Consider the following 17,629-nt stretch of genomic DNA (forward strand, 5'->3'; position numbering starts at 1 on the left):
TCGGAATCACAGGCTCCAGTAGGGCCACTGTGCCAGTGGCATCACAGAGGTCGATGTAGCCTCAGGTGCTCACTCGCATTGGTGCCGTCACGGTGAAGGGCTGAATTCCCTTTCCGAACTGGAGGAAACACCTTCTGGTGACCACAGAGGGGCCATCAAAGCTTGTGCCTCATGGTTAACAGTAGCCATGGGAGACAGGTGCCTTGAGTAGTAGGATCGGTTCCAGGCAGGAGGAATCAGCACCACAACAGAGACCGCTCCCACCGTGGGTACCTGCGCTGAGGAGACAGCCGGCAGGAGGATGATTGGTGCTGGCAACACGGTGACCGGTGCCTTCCTCTGGACAATCTGCATGGAGAGGGCGGAGACCGTGACCGTGGTGCTGGCAATGAAGAACGTCCCGCAGAAGACAGAGACTTCGGGAGTGGAGACGGGGATCGCTGTCTCATCTCCAGAGACAGGCATCATTCACTCACCCTCTGGGGGGCCTTTACGACTCGCTTGCCCTCACCATTTACGACTGGCTTGTGGCACACGCGATGATGGCAGTGCTGGTAGAGGCCTCTGATCTCTGTGTGCTGGGAGAGCCTGGGAGGGCTTTGGCACTGCCACCAGTCTGGGTCCGTTACTGCTCCCTGGAGTCAATGCGAATCCCTTAGTGGGCTAGGAGGCCCCATCGGGGGGCGGGGGGAGGGAGGCAGGCAGGCGAGAGGACACAAAGAGATCCCATGTGGTTCCAGTGTGGGCAGTTGGCACGAACTGGGTCCTTTGCCCTTCTTGCTTGGTGCAGGGCGGTCATTCTTCTTCAACCTCTTCTTAGGCGGTGCTGGGGAGCAGTGATAGGCAGAGCCTGGTGCCAGGGGTGCGCTGCGCACTGTGTCTGAGGTGCTCAGGGCAGAGTCTGGCTGGGAAGGCTCGGATACCAGGCAGAGAGCAGCCTCCATGAGAGGGGGCCTCAAACGGATGTCTCACTCTTTCCGAGTTCTGGGACAAAAGTTCTTACAGATGCGACACTTCTTCACAGGTCATTTGAGGCAGCTGCTATGGAGGTCATAAACAGGCACAGATCTGTTACAGTCAGAGCAGGGCTTAAAACCCTTAAGGCTCGAAGACTGAAGTAGAAGAACCACTAGTCCTCATGAGGCAAGGGAAAGAGGTGCTTTGACTAACCACCATGGATGGTCAGAAGGAACTGAGAGGGCTTAGGGCCGGCGGCCCCTAATATACCAACACATAGGCACGGCACTCAAGAGAGAGTCACAGCCGACCCTACGGATACCGCTACAACAAAAATCTCCAACAGCCACCCACGTGGGCACGCACACACCTAGAATGGAACTAACATGAGCAAGCATTCGAAGAAGAAACTCTATTCAACCTCCAGTTGGGGATGAAACATTCATTTCCTGTTAAATACCATTTAATGTTAACTTCCAGGTTCTCTTTCTCTACATTAGAGCTCAAACAGATAGGCTGATATAACCGGAAATGCTCTTACTTTCCTGGAAGGAGTAATGTAAACAGGAAATTATCTATAAAGTAACATCCCTTTATGCCTCTCAAACTGATGCTAGAGAACTCGAGAAGCAGTGAATAATGTTAACATGGATACAACAAGTGGACAAACACTGGTGTTTAAAATGAGATAAAACAAAAATTTTCTGTTTGCATTTATACTGTAGGGATCCAGTCAAAAATTCCACAGCTATACTTTCAGCACTATGGTGGCTAGGACAACTGTAAGAATCAACTCCTCTAAAAAGTCAGCAGAAAATGAATTTGTAAGTGGTAAAAATGGTTGTAAACCTTATGACTACACAAACTTTTAACAACCCCACAACTATGTGGGGAAAAAAGTAACACAGTTATGTGAGAGACTGCCTCTCACCTACACCCAGCAGGGAAGCTAACTGGATACTCTTGCTGGCAACTTCTTGGGACAGTAGCTTCCAGGAGCAGTAGGAGAGCTCTCTCCATGACAGTCTGCAAAAGCCGGAAGCTGATTGCAAGCAATATCTGTTTGACTTTAGTTCCTAGGTTGGCTTTTCATTTTGGTTTCATCTTTACTCCTGACAACATGGATGCAGCAATAGCAGTTAAAAACCATTCATTATGGCCCGTGTTTCTGCAACCAGTGTTTTCATTTTGTACCTAAGTGATTAACTGCCACGGAAAACAGCTGATATCAATTACAAACTGAACTAAATTAAATTACTCTTATAGGAGTACATATAAATGATATTTAACCTCATTTTAACTTTGTGTGTGGAACAGATGGTGAATAATGCAGTGCAGTTTTACAGGCTATATGAAAAACATCGCATTCAGAACAAGCACTTGCATGTTTAATAGAATAAATATAACTAATGCCCTACTGATGATCATCCATTACTAGTACTAAATCAAAGTGCAAAATCATTTTGCCAAGATTTCGACTGTCTACAGTTCAGAACTCTGTGGCACATGTAGATCTGCTGAACACTAGCGTATGTATTTTGCATGATCACCTATTGGCTAAACGAATTATGTTGGGCATTGGAGATTTGGGGGATATGGGATATTAAGATGCAATTAAATACCCAACTAGGCATGGCACTTAAGCATGTGCTTAACTTTAAGCATACGAGTAGTCCTACTGAACTTAATGCAACAATTTATGGGCATAAGTTAGCTACGCGCTTAAGCAATTGTCAAATAAGGGTCAAGAATAGGGATAGTGCATGTAATAAAAGTAATTGGATTACGTTTTTAGAATAAGTTACCTTGTAAGAAGAAATTGGGAGTTCTGGATAGCCTGCTGACTATTTTCTGTGTTAGATGTGTTGGTTGTTGCTGTAGATTGTGTAATAGTGGTGGTGACACTGCTTGTATTGGTGCGTCTGGTTGCATTGCGTGCTGTCTCCAGTTGTTGTCGTGCTGCCTGTGCATGTTGTCGTTCTAACTGCAGTTGCATCTGCAACTGCTGTAACTGAGAAGCAGAAGGGCCAGAGGAATTGAGCTGTCCTCCTGCAGAACGCCTCACGCCTGATAACTGAGATAAAAGCTCTGCAAAGAAGAGAAAAGTACTACGGTGAAATTTGCTTAAATTGATACTAACAAATGAGAGTACATGTATTTCCTGTGCATCAATATCCCCAGCTCTTATTTCTTTCTAAAATACTTCTTCATTATCTCACAGACTGTCGTATGGGGGCATAGTGCTTTACGGAACACTTAAGACACATTCCATTCCCCAAGCTCAAAGCATCATTTATATTTTTCATTTCTTTACTAAGATGAAGAAATTCTCAGTCTGAAATCGTTTGAAAGGGCATTTCCTAAAGATTATGGACTGACTACAAGGTGGTATCTTCAGCTGCCAGTTCCCTAAAGTGTTATCTTCTAGGCAAAATGGGTGCTGCCTCAGCAACCATTTCAATTTTGGCTTAAGTTCATAGGTGCTCTCCCCCACATCCCACCCTCACACTATCTCCATGCTATACATGAGGGAAGCTGTGCTGAAGAAAAATGACACTTCTGTCAGTTAGTTTTGGGGAATATTCAATTCAAAACATAGATTTCTACCATACTATACATTGTGTAAGTTCTGATGGAGTCACAAGATAGGTAGTAAACTAGTTTTCCCTGAATTCAGATAAATAATATACTTACATTTGCCTGGCAGGTGTTTGTATGACTTCCCTCATACTGGCCTAATAAAGATGCCTACTGCTACAAGGATAGTAAAGACCTGCCTAGATAAAGGCATGTTTGGCTTTGGACTGGGCTAATATGGAATTGTTCAGTTTTAGGGGGATCAGAGTGGGAACTGAGGTGAGTTTTGTCTGTACGAAAAAGTATTTTCAAAAATAAACAGTGTAAAAAAAAATACTGCCCATATGTTATGATAGAACCTATGCGCATTCAAAAAGTTGGTGGGAAGCCTTAATTTGTTGTGTTTGTTTGGGGAGGGAGGAGGGAAATTTTGTCTTTTGCAAACAATTATCCCTCTGAAATGTTTATATCTTTGCATTAGTCCCAGAAAGGTTTTGGAAGTTGGAAGCAAGAGGCATGCTCGCCACTTTGCACTGATTGAAACAATGGGACTTTCCAAACTCATGAAGGTGGCTCCAAGCAATTGAATCCTGGACTCAATTCACTTCATTTTAACATTGCTATTTTTAAATTTACCCATTTTGCTATGGAAATGTGGGTTACAAAAATAAACAAAGCCTTTAATTCTTGAGATAGAATAATTGCATTACAGGTTTGTTTTTTTTAAGTAACTTCTACTGCCCTTTCATATTACAGGTCATAATTTTCTTCCATTTTTCTTTACTGTACTGTCCAGAAAAGGCTGGGCAGTACAGGATGTACATTTCTGGAGGGGAAATCTAAGACTGGAGGTGTGTTAGGTCACCCTGTAATGATAACCCAGGCTGGTAAGAGTCAGGCTGGCAGGCTGCAGTTACACACAGCCACTCAGGATGTGGCTTGCATGCTGGAAGGCTGTTTGTTAGTGGGCCAGGTGGGATCTCCTTCAGCAAGGCACTGTAAGGCACCCAGGGCTGCAGGGCGGGGGTGACACAGCTGCACATTAGTCTGGATTATACCCTTGTATGTCACAATCTCATTATAGACAAGTTCCCCCCCCCCCAGAATCATAAAGTGGAACACTAATACTTAAAGGGTATCCGTGTACATCCTAAAAATCCACAAACGTCTATTTGGAACTTAAAAATAAGAGACTTTCCTCTCCCCAAAAACTCTTCTGAACTTGACCAGAAACTGCCACAAAATGATTACAATTACAACAGGTCATTTTAATAATCTTTGAAAATTTATTTTAAAATTAGTAAGTCTGCCACTAAGTCTGCGGTCTGAATGCAAACAGACGACATTTTGTAATGTTTATCAATAATATCAAAATGTAGCTCATTTAATCTTGATTAACGCTGAAGCATAGCATTTTTGTGTGGAGTAAAGATTCAGACACCTAATCTTCCCCATGAGTAATTCTATACATGTGACAAATACAAATTAGAAGCACTGAGGTAGATAATGGATTTTCAAAACATTGTTCACTTTTAAAATATATAACAATGTATACAGGTAGGGTGTCTGAGGGGACTGGACCAGAGACCTTTGGAATTTAAAGGACCAGAGTGTTTAGATTCAACCCTCACCCAGGGGCTTGTTACTGAACTTTTAGCAAACTACTTTTTAAGACTCATAGATTTGGAAGCATCGTCTCATATGACAATCTGTTTTTAACTTTCAACTTTACCTTGGAAGAAGTCACATTGATATCAATAAAATCTCATTTGGGGGAAGGGGGAGAAGGTCCCAGTGTGTGTGCGCACGCGCACGCACACACACACAAAAAATATGGACAAGCAGAGCAACCATTCTCTTGGATTTTGTCACTACATATGGAGAGCAGCAAAGAATCCTGGGGCACCTTATAGACTAACAGACGTTTTGGAGCATGAGCTTTCGCGGGTGAATACCCAATTCGTCAGGTGCATCCAACGAAGTGGGTATTCACCCGCGAAAGCTCATGCTCCAAAGCCTCTGTTAGTCTATAAGGTGCCCCAGGATTCTTTGCTGCTTTTACAGATCCAGACTAACACGGCTACGCCTCTGATACATGTGGAGATAAACTCTAAAAGGAAAATAAGGAATGACGACTTACCAGCTATAGGATCCATAGCTTCCCTATTGCTTGGAGAATATGAACTCTGTGAAGATGAAAGCCCACCAGTGGAACTGCTAGTAAAGTGCATGTTTGATCTACGTGCGCGAGGGCCTCCCAAACCCCGGCCTGGGTGAAACATTCTACGCACATGCCGAACACCGCTGGACTCATCGTAACCGAACAGTTAAGAAAATACCGAACTGTTTGATAGTGTGTTAAATGTGAGAGCTTTACCAGGAGAATGGGCTGTGAGGATGGCACACTATTCTACATACAGATTTTTCAACTTCTTTGTCAAGTATAAAATAACTCAATCTTAACTATGCAACCAGAACCTGTAGTGCCATAGTACATGGAACTCACAGATTGCTATAGTTATTTGCACCAAGAGTCACTATTATTCTCATATTCACTATCAGCTCCTCCTTGTCTGCAGAGAATCCTCCCTCTGAGACTTCTTGTTTGCTGTATCAAAAAAGTGTTTTCTAGATAATTTAAGAACCTCTGTTGCTTGTTTGGTTCAGTACTCAACAGATGCATGGGTAGTTACAATCCCCAAGTTCTGGATACTGAGTACTGAACATTGATCCAAGAAACTTCCTGGCTGCAGCAGGGAGTGGGGAGCCAAGCGCCTGCGGAGTGGGGGCAGTCGGGCTCTTGGCATGGAACTGCGTTTGAAGCCTGTGCTCTCAGCCCCCCACACTACCTCTCAAGTAGGTGGAAGTACTCCAGCTGAGGATGCGCATCACTAACAGAAGGAGGGTAGTGTGGACATGAACCACTGCAGTAATTACCTATAGAGGTCGACTTAAGTTTCTAGTGTAGACACTCAGTGTAAGCTTGAAAGTTTGTCTCCCTCAACAACAGAAGTTAGTCCAATACAAGATATTACCTCACCCACCTTGTCTCTCTAATGTCCTGGGACCGAAACAGCTACAACAACACTATGTACAAAGGCATCCTAGTCTATTTTAATCACAGCCCTATACTAAAGATCTTCCAAATGATGTAGGTGTCCACTAAAGGATTCTGAGTGCAAACAGGAGCCATGGATTTCACACGCTTGCTTTTTGGTGACAAAAGGCACAGTATTTTGGGAATTAGTCTTAGATGTAAACTGATAATACTGTAAAGCTCAGATCTGGATCTTAACTCTCCCAGAGTCCACAGGTGTTAAGAGCTCATGCTCAGATACAAGTGTAGCAAAGTAATATCAGGACATCACACAGTAGTGTTTTAATAGCTCCTTGACTTTGATAGCTCTCCTTCCTCTTTTCAACTGCCAACTGCTTGAAGAAATAGATGTTTCTCCTCAATGATCCTCTCTCCTAAGCCCTTAGTTACTGAGCAATAAGGAAAGGGAACCCAAAGGCTCCAGTAAGCCTGCATAATGCTCCCCACGCTCGAGTGTTTGTAAGTGCATCATAAGGCAGTGTGAGCTTCCATCTTTAAATTTTCTTAATGTATAACAGCTTCCATGTCAGATATGGACTATGCCTAGTTTAGAAACCAAAATATTCATTTTGTAATGGTTAGAACTGCAACCATAACTTAGTATCTTAAAAGCAAGCACTGATTTTTCTGGCTCTTCTTCACTGCTGGTAATAAATATTCTTTAATTGAAAATTAGCAAACAGTTTCATCAATATGTGAGGCAGCCTCAAATACTCTTTAAAGCAGCTTGGGGGGGGGGGGGTCTGCGGGCAGAATACCAAAAGTGTATATTCTAATTCAACACCTCATTCACCACAATAAGTAGTTAATGTCAATGTGTAATTGGGACTATTTAAATGCTAACACTATAGGCAATCAAATAAAATCACAACAGAATTGCAACTATTACCTCAAACACTGTCTACTCTTCCCCAGAATGAGAAACTTTCAATGTTTTTTGAAAGAATATCTAACCTGAAAAAATGGATAAGTGACGTAAATTCACTCTTCCAATTAAAACATTATTAAATTTCTTTTAGAGATATAGAAACATTTTATGATAATTATAAATGCTTTAATCCTATTATCAGCAACTATTCTGTGTGTGTTTCACTGTATAGAGTAATTATAATGAACTCTCAATATGCTGTAGGAAGTTGCCCAGCAAAAAAATTAAATTAGAACAAAATTATCACATTAATTGATGCAAAAGAAAATGAACAGATATATGTTTCTACAGAAAAGTGCATTTTAGCTCTTCAGTCAACAGAAAAACAGGATAAATCCCTACAATCTATAACCAAGCTAATGAAAAATCAGCCCAAAGTTACAAGAAATCTCCTGTTGTCTCTAATTATCATAAAAATGCCATAAAAAAGCATGGAAGTATCCCATTAAAAATGACAATATATAGCTGAAGTAAAATTTTTTTAAAAGTCATTCCTCAAAATCAACCCACAACCACCTCTCAAACCCTCAAAATATTGTTTGTGGCATAAACTGATTCATCATGTTTGATGTGTAATTATCTGCAATGTACTGGTGCATTTATATTACTGCTTTGGACCACTGGTTTTCAACATGGGGTCCGCAGACTATGTCTAAGATTTCCAAAGGAGTCTGTACCTCCATTTGAAATTTTTAGGGCTCTGCAAAAAAGGTTGAAAACCACTGCTTTAGATAGATACTGTCAGCAGGCAATTTTTTTTGCATCTATTTGTTGGTTTTCAAAAACACCAGCAACTTAGATTTTTTAGTTGTAGTACATTTAATTCTACAGTAGCTCTTTCATATCTTGGTTTTCCAACAACTAAACTAAGTGGCAGTTCTGAGAGGCTAGCGGAATTAAAATGCCACAACCTGCTTGTAAAATCAAACAAGTAGTTAATGTATGTCATACAATCCTGCCTTTTTACTTGACTTGAGAAAGGATATTAAATCTCTAGGAGCTCTGTGTTCCAGTGTAAGATGTGCTGCAAAGTCATCTGTGACATGATTAGGATCCCCTCCAGGTAACGCCGCACATATTGGACAAATCTGAAATGACAAAGTCAGAAAAACAAGTTTAACAACTTCACAAAACAGCAACATGCGATCATCATTCTGGGTTGATCTCTTAACAATAAGAACTATTATGCTTTAATAATCAAATTCTAATGCTGCATATATGTAGCCACAGGTAAAAAGTAGTTAAAGTGTGTTCAACAAGCACTATTAGCTTAACCAGTTTTTATTTATTTTTAATATTTATATTATATTATATTTATATTATATTATATATATATTATATATATATATATAATATTTATATATATAAAATGTACGTGTGTGTGTGTTCCCCTCTTAGGGTTTGTCTACACTGGCACTTTACAGCGCTGCAACTTTCTCGCTGAAGGGTGTGAAAGTTTCAGTGCTGTAAAGCGCCAGTGTGAACAGTGCACCAGCGCTGGGAGCTACGCCCCTCGTGGAGGTGAGGAGTTTTGGTTTTTTGCTTGTTTGTTTTTAAAAAGAGTGCTGGGAGAGCTCTCTCCCAGCCCTCTGCTGTGACTACTCAAGACATGTTAAAGCACTGCTGCGGCAGCACTTTAGTGTTGCCAGCATCGACTAGCCCAGGGGTCTCAAACTCAAATGACCATGAGGGTTAGTTCACTGGCCCAAAGGCAGCATCACTGACACACGCACACACCCTCGCTGCCCCTGGCCCTGCCCCCACTCCACCCCTTCCAGAGGGTGCATGAGGGATGTGGCGGGGGCTCAGGGCAGGGAGTTCTGGTGCAGGAGAGGGTTGAGGTTCAGGCAGGGGGCTCAAGGCAGGGGATTGGGGTGCAGAAGGGGTGTGGGATGCAGCACGGGGCTCAGGGCAGGGGGTTGAGGTTCAGGCCAGGGGCTCAGGGCAGGGAATTGGGGTGCAGAAGGGGTGTGGGATGCAGCAGGGGGCTCAAGGCAGGGAGCTGGGGTGCAGGCTAGGGGCTCAGGGCAGGGAGTTGGTGCAGAAGGGGTGTGGGATGCAGCAGGGGGCTCAGGGCATGGGGCTGAGGTGCAGGCAGGGGGTTCAGGGCAGGGGGGCTGAGGTGCAGAATGGGTGGGGGATGCAGCAGGGGCCTCAGGGCAGGGGGTTAGAGGTGCAGGCAGGCGGCTCAGGCCAGGGAGTTGAGGGGTGGGGTGCAGGAGGGCTTCAGGCTGGCAGTGGCGTACACCGGAGCCATGGCAGGCTGCTGGCCCCGGCCCTCTCCGGGAAGTAGCTGGAACCGTGTCTCTGCAGCCTCTGGGGGAGGGGGACACAGGGCTCTGCACGCTGCCTGTCACGCCTCCAGGTACCTCCCCCAAAGCTCCCAGCCAATGGGAGCTGAGTGCAGGGGGGGGCGGGGTGCCTAGAAGCCAGGGCAACACATGGACGGAGCCCTCTGCTTCTTCTCCCCTCCCCGGCTGCAGGGATGTGATTCCAGCCGCTTCAGGGAGCGGCACGAGGCTCAAGGGGGACAATCCTGCGGCTGTAGTTTGCCCACCACGGCCTAGAGGTAGGCAGGCGGGGGAGGGGGCGCAGGTTGCTTTGTGGGCCGTGGAAATAACCCTGTGGGCCACTGCGTGTTTGAGACCCCTGGACTAGCCTTAAGTTATGTTTTTAGTAACACCCTAGGAACCCAACATGACATTTATTTTCAAATCAGATTTGTAACTCTCTGATTTTACAATTTTTCACATGCTAATTTCTATGCGGATAGAGAGGGTTTGTTTACACATGTTGCTAACAGCTCACATGCACCAAACATGGCGACATCATCTTGTTCATTCCTTGCTCTTGAAAGCCAGAGGCACACTCTCCCGTTCATTCTATAGGAAGAGTGAGAAGAAAACTACTCCGAAAGGGAATATTTCTAACATATCACTGTCGGATAGCATCTGAACAGGCTGCCTCCCATAACAACATTTAGAGAGTCCAAGGATCTTCAAAACTATCTACCTACTCTAGACTCCTCCCATCTCAATTTTTTTCCCCACCATTACAGCAACAGTGGAAATATTAGCATGTACCAGACACTAGTATTTTACTGTGATTGGTTGGGAGGGAAAACCCAAGGTTGCATACCATGTCTTGTCTACATGAGAGCTCCCACCATTGCTATCAAGGGTGGAGCAGCAATGATGTTAGCAACAGCAGGAAATTTTAGGTAAAAAGTAGTCAAGTGTAGAGAGACTCAAAACGTTCTGAGGCAGACCTGAGTTTCTAATGGAAATCATGAGAAACAAAAACCAAGACACAGGCCTCATACATACAACTGGAACAAGTCCACTTTTTTGCCTTTGCAGGTCAACTTAAATCGTCAGTCTCGTGTGTTTTACCTGCTGAATGCATACATTTAAGAGCAAAATAAAGAATTAAAAATAGACCAGATAAGCTTGCTCCTAGTACAGGGATTCTAAAAAACAATTAAAAAAAACAGTAAATTTAAGTTGACTGTTTCCAGGGCTTTAAATTAGAGCATTTCTTTTGCACTATGTATATATTAACCATCTTACGTCTAGACTGGATTGCTCACCTTCATGCTGTTGCATAAGTGGCTGTGCTCAGGAAAGCACAATTAATGGGGGGGGGGCAGTAAATAAAAAACTACTTTGGAAAATAGAAAACTGCTTCAATAAAAACAGCATGAAGCTGCCTGAGTAGCTTAACTGTAGTTTTGTTGCATCATGGAGACCTACTATTTTTACAAGTAATGAAGGTGGGGCAAGATAACAGGAAGACCCTGGAATTCTTCTAGCAAGGCTCAATGGAGCATGTACATCTTCAACATCAAGTGAAAAGTTTTCACTCTACATACTTCCTAGTCCTCAAGAAGATGGGAAGTTAGAGACCTATCCTTGATTTCCACAATCTCAACCACTTTATTTGCAAGATGAGCTTTTGCATGGTCACACTTCAGTAATTCCATCCCTGGAGAAAGACACATGGTTAATAGCTCTCAATATGAATCATAGGACTGGAAGGGACCTTGAGAGATCATCTAGTCCAGTCCCCTGCACTCATGGCAGGACTAAGTATTAACTAGAGCATTCCTGACATGTGTGTCTAACCTGCTCTTAATCTCCAATGATGTAGATTCCACAACTTCCCTAGGCAATTTATTCCAGTGCTTAATCACCCTGACAATTAGGAAGTTTCTTAACGTCCAACCTAACCCCCTCCTTGCTGCAATTTAAGCCCATTGTTTGTCCTATCCTCAGAGATTAAGAACAACAATTCTTCTCCCTCCTCCTTGTAACAAGCTTTTATGTATTTGAAAACTTATGTCCCCTCACAGTTTTCTCTTTTCCAGACTAAACAAACCCAATTTTTTCAATCTTCCCTCATAGATCATGTTTTCTAGACCTTTAATCATTTTTGTTGCTTTTCTCCGGACTTTCTCCAATTTGTCCACATCTTTCCTGAAATGTAGCACCCAGAACTGGACACAATACTCCAACTGAGGCCTAATCAGCATGGAGTAGAGCAGAAGAATTACTTGTCATGACTTGCTTACAACACTCCTGCTAATACATCGCAGAATGACGTTCACTTTTTTTTTTTTGTCCAACAGTGTTACACTGTTGACTCATACTTAACTTGTGATCCACTATGACCCCCCAGATCCCTTTCTGCAGAACTCCTTCCTAGGCAGTCATTTCTCGTTTTGTATGTGTGCAACTGATTGTTCCTTCCTAAGTGGAGGAGTACTTTGCATTTATCCTTATTGAATTTCATCCTATTTACTTCAGACCACTTCTCCAGTTTGTCCAGATATTTTGACTTTAATCGTATCCTCCAAAGCACTTGCAACCCCAAAATCACTAATGAAGTTGTTGAACAGAACCGGACCCAGAACTGATCCCTGCGGGACCCCACTCATTATGCCCTTCCAGCATGACTGTGAACCACTGATAACTACTCTCTGGGAACGTTTTTCCAACCAGTTTTGCACCCATCTTACAGTAACAAGGTTGCATTTCCCTAGTTTGTTTATGAGAAGGTCATGTGAGACACTATCAAAAGCTTTACTAAAGTCAAGATATACCATGTCTACCGCTTCCCTCCATCCACAAGGCTTGTTACCCTGTCAAAGAGAGCTATCAGGTTGGTTTGACACAATTTGTTCTTGACAAATCCATGCTGTTACTTATCACCTTATTATCTCCTAGGTATTTGCAAATTGATGGCTTAATTATTTGCTCCATTATCTTTCCGAGTTCAGAAGTTAAGCTGACTGGTCTGTAATTCCCTGGGTTGTCCTTATTTCTCTTTTTATAGATGGGCACTATATTTGCCCTTTTCCAGTCTTCTGGAATCTCTCCAGTCTTCCATGACTTTTCAAAGATAATTGCTATCTCCTCAGTCAGCTCCTTGAGTATTCTAGGATGCATTTCATCCAGCACTGGTGACCTGAAGACATCTAACTTGTTCAAGTAATTTTTAAATTGTTCTTTCCCTATTTTAGCCTCTGATCCTACCTCATTTTCACTGGCATTCACTATGTTAGATATCCAATCACCAACAACCTTCTTGATGAAAACCGAAACAAAGAAGTCAATAACTACCTCTGTCATTTCCACATTTTCTGTTGTCGTCTTTCCCCCCCTCATTGAGTAATGGGCCTACCCTGTCCTTGGTCTTCCTCTTGCTCTAATATATTCATAGAGGTGGCAGGAAAAAAACATCCCGACGTGCAGGAAGAATACTAAATATGGCAGGCAACCAGCTTGGCTTAACAGTGAAATCCTTGCAGATCTTAAACATAAAAAAGAAGCTTACAAGAAGTGGAAGACTGGACAAATGACCAGGGAGGAGTATAAAAATATAGCTCAGGCATGCAGGAGTGAAATCAGGAAGGCCAAATCACACTTGGAGTTGCAGCTAGCAAGAGATGTTAAGAGTAAAAGAAGCGTTTCTTCAGGTATGTTAGCAACAAGAATAAAGTCAAGGAAAGCGTGGGCCCCTTACTGAATGAGGGAGGCAACCTTGTGACAGAGGATGTGGAAAAAGCTAATGTACTCAATGCTTTTTTTGCCTCTGTTTTCACAAACAAGGTCAGCTGCCAGACTGCTGCATTGGGCAGCACGGTATGGGGAAAAGGTGACCAGCCCTCTGTGGAGAAAGAAGTGGTTCAGGACTATCTAGAAAAACTGGATGAGCACCAGTCCATGGGGCCGGATGCGCTGCATCCAAGGGTGCTAAAGGAGTTGGCAGATGTGATTGCAGAGCCATTGGCCATTACCTTTGAAAACTCATGGCGAACGGGAGAGGTCTCAGATGACTGGAAAAAGGCTACTGTAGCACCCATCTTTAAAAAAGGGAAGGAGGAGGATCCGGGGAACTACAGGCCAGTCAGCCTCACCTCAGTCCCTGGAAAAATCATGGAGCAGGTCCTCAAGGAATCAATTCTGAAGCACTTAGAGGAGAGGAAAGTGATCAGGAACAGTCAGCATGGATTCACCAAGGGCAAGTCATGCCTGACTAACCTAATTGCTTTCTATGAGTAGATAACTGGGTCTATGGATGAGGGGAAAGCAGTGGACGTGTTATTCCTTGACTTTAGCAAAGCTTTTGATATGGTCTCCCACAGTATTCTTGCCAGCAAGTTAAAGAAGTATGGGCTGGATGATTAGACTATAAGGTGGATAGAAAGCTGGCTAGCTCGTCGGGCTCAATGGCTAGTGATCAATGGTTCCATGTCTAGTTGGCAGCCGCTTTCGAGTGGAGTGCCCCAAGGGTTGGTCCTGGGGCCAGTTTTGTTCAATATCTTCATTAATGATCTGGAGGATGGCGTGGACTGCACACTCAGCAAGTTTGTAGATGACACTAAACTTGGAGGAGTGGTAGATACGCTGGAGGGTAGGGATAGGATACAGAGGGACCTAGATAAATTAGAGGACTGAGCCAAAAGAAACCTGATGAGGTTCAACAAGGACAAGTGCAGAGTCCTGCACTTAGGACGGACGAATCCCATTCACTGTTACAGACTAGGGACCGAATGGCTAGGCAGCAGTTCTGCAGTAAAGGACCTACGGGTTACAGTGGATGAGAAGCTGGATATGAGTCAACAGTGTGCCCTTGCTGCCAAGAAGTCTAACGGCATTTTGGGCTGTATAAGTAGGGGCATTGCCAGCAGATCGAGGGATATGATCATTCCTCTCTATTCGACATTGGTGAGGCCTCATCTGGAGTACTGTGTCCAGTTTTGGGCCCCACACTACAAGCAGGATGTGGAAAAACTGGAAAGAGTCCAGCGGAGGGCAACAAAAATTATTAGGGGGCTGGAGCACATGACTTATGAGGAGAGGCTGAGGGAACTGGGATTGTTCAGTCTGCAGAAGAGAAGAATGAGGAAGGATTTGATAGCGGCTTTCAACTTCCTGAAGGGGGTTCCAAAGAGGATGGATCTAGACTGTTCTCAGTGGTACCTGATGACAAAACAAGGAGTAATGGTCTCAAGTTGCAGTGGCAGAGGTTCAGGTTGGATATTAGGAAAAACTTGTTCACCCAGAGTGGTGAAGCACTGGAATGGGTTGGAATCTCCTTCCTTAGAGGTTTTTAAGGGCAGGCTTGACAAAGCCCTGACTGGGACGATTTAGTTGGGAATTGGTCCTGCTTTGAGCAGGGGGTTGGACTAGATGACCTCCTGAGGTCCCTTCCAACCCAGATATTCTATGGTTCATAGAACGTTTACTTGTTACCTTTTATGTCTCTAGCTAGTTTGATCTCCCTTTGTGCCTTAGCCTTTCTAATTTTGTCCCTATATACTTGTGGTGTTTGTTTATAGTCATCCATTGTAATTTGTATCTAGTTTCCACTTTTTGTAGGACTTTTTTTGATTTTTAGGAGGAGGACATTTTCTCAGCTCTGTGATGGGCCCCACCCACTTTCAATGCAAGGCACATCCACTTAGCCTCGCTACTGTACCCAGAGCCTTTATCAAAGTCTTTCTGGTAGCAACAGCTCATTTCAGATGGAACGGCTTTACTGTTTTCCCCTACCTTGATGATTGGCTTCTTGTTGTCACAACACACCTGGAAGCCTACAAGCTGACCTCATCAATGCTTCAACTACTTTCTTCCCTAGGAATAAGAGTGAACTTGGAAAAGTCTGTCCTCACTCTGATGCAGACAACAGACTTCATAGGGACCACCCTAGATCCAGTCACGGTGAGAGCTTATCTACCAAGGGATAAGTTTCACACCATGAACAACCTAATAAATCAGGTTACATGCAACCCTTGAGCTCCAGTCAGAACTTGTTTCTACACATGGAACAGTCTATTTTATGAAAATCCAACAGCAACAATAATGGTTAACATATGAGTCAGAGTCCTTTGAACTTGGCAAGAGGGTCCAAGCAAGACTGCCCTTTAGAATATGCACTAGTCATTCAATTCCTGACCACTGCCCTTCGATTGCCTTCATCTATTGAAGAAATTAAAATTGACAACCACTAATAGATTTAACTTCTCACCAAAACTTTGTACCACAGGTATGAAATCTGTTCCGTATTTTGAGGAAGCTGCGCAGTCTAAATTTTGAAAATATATAACAAAGATACTACCATATATTTTTCAAGTATAATGAGCACATAATAAGCAGAGCAGGTCAAGAATTTTTCAATAATTTGGGGGTGGGGGGAAGAAAGGCTTAGAACATGCTGATTCATCTAAATGCATCAACTTTGACTAAGGTCTTGTTGGGAAGATCCAGGATGGAATTTTTGGTGAGAGAGCCCAGAATAGCTAATAGCCTGGTGCTTTGGGCGCTCACCTGGGATGTGAGAGATCCAGGTTCATGTCCCTGGTCTGAATCAGGCAGAGAAGGGGACTTGAACCTAGGTCTTTCACATCGCTGGTGAGCACTCTGACTATTGGCTATTTCAGTTGGGGCAGGTGGGTCTTTTTGGGGGTGTGTGGGGGTTAGGGAGAGAGGGGAAGGAACAACTTGAAAGATGTTGGCTTTGTTCCACATTGGAATGAAAACAAATTCTGAAACGCTGAACATTTTTCATGAAACAGAACTCTTGTTTTCCAGCCAGCCTCACTACCAAGTTTAAATACCAAGGGGTAATACCACCAATTATTACAATACTACAAATGTCCAAGGAAACTGGGGGCGGTGTTACCCTTCTGAACTGGAAGCTTCCAACTATGCAATCACTACAGATAAGGAAAGGAAAAAACTTCAATTCTAGCCAGTCATACACGTTAACATGGCAATGTTTGAACAGGATCAGATTTATTCTGTTGAACTGATTTCTTTAACCTACTGCCCAAAAGAAGAATGACCAGATACAGGTAAAAACAATTCAATTAACCCTGCAAATCTGGCTGAAAGTCAGAAAGCTTTTATATATACACAAGCATATTTTGATTACCATTGCTTAATGTCAGTATCTAAGCAAGGATAATTGTTTCAAAACATGGGCTCATAAAGCCATTATAAACCTGAATGTGTCTCTCCTCAGTCATGTGCTCATATTCTCTGCTCAACTGCGGCAATACTACAATATTGAAACAAACAGTTTTATAAGTACCTGCAATGAAGAGACTTTATAACCAATGCTAAATTCAGCTCTTTACTAACATATCATGCAAATGTGCACCGGTGCTATGAATAAAGTACTATGGATGAAAATACCCTTCATCACCACAAGCTAGGAACAAAGATATGGATATAAAAATACTGGAGACTGATCTGCAAATAATGAATAAGGGTTCCCTTTTCAGACAGGTGGAGAACCACAACTCCCACTAAAATCAACAGAGAGGCAGGTGCTCAATATTATGAACTTTGGCCTCAAGTGCCAATGAAAAAAAGACATTTTTAAACATGGCTGCAGCCCAAAATGTGACAACTGGAGAAACTCAGAATCACACAATAGTCTGTATCTGCAAAGTTTCACTGACATCAAGTGGCATGAATCAGAATTACATCACCACACCAATGACAAAAAAGCATCCAAATTTAGAGGTTTTATTGCAATCAATCACTTTATTTAAATGTATC

At 43.1% G+C, this 17,629-nt stretch overlaps 1 protein-coding gene across 1 annotated transcript in view; it reads right to left on the reverse strand.

Moving 5' to 3' along the window:
* The window catches only part of KCMF1 (potassium channel modulatory factor 1), a 72,696-nt gene that overhangs the window by 5,085 nt on the left and 49,982 nt on the right, over window positions 1-17,629 (reverse strand). The window contains exons 4-6 of the mRNA XM_050944379.1: window positions 8,546-8,647; window positions 5,675-5,849; window positions 2,763-3,045 (exon numbers count right to left, since the gene is read on the reverse strand). Of these exons, the coding sequence (XP_050800336.1) occupies window positions 2,763-3,045; window positions 5,675-5,849; window positions 8,546-8,647 (560 nt within the window). The remainder of the gene's footprint in view (window positions 1-2,762; window positions 3,046-5,674; window positions 5,850-8,545; window positions 8,648-17,629) is intronic.

Source organism: Gopherus flavomarginatus, chromosome 3, assembly GCF_025201925.1.
Source record: "Gopherus flavomarginatus isolate rGopFla2 chromosome 3, rGopFla2.mat.asm, whole genome shotgun sequence".
NCBI classification, from domain to species: domain Eukaryota; kingdom Metazoa; phylum Chordata; order Testudines; family Testudinidae; genus Gopherus; species Gopherus flavomarginatus.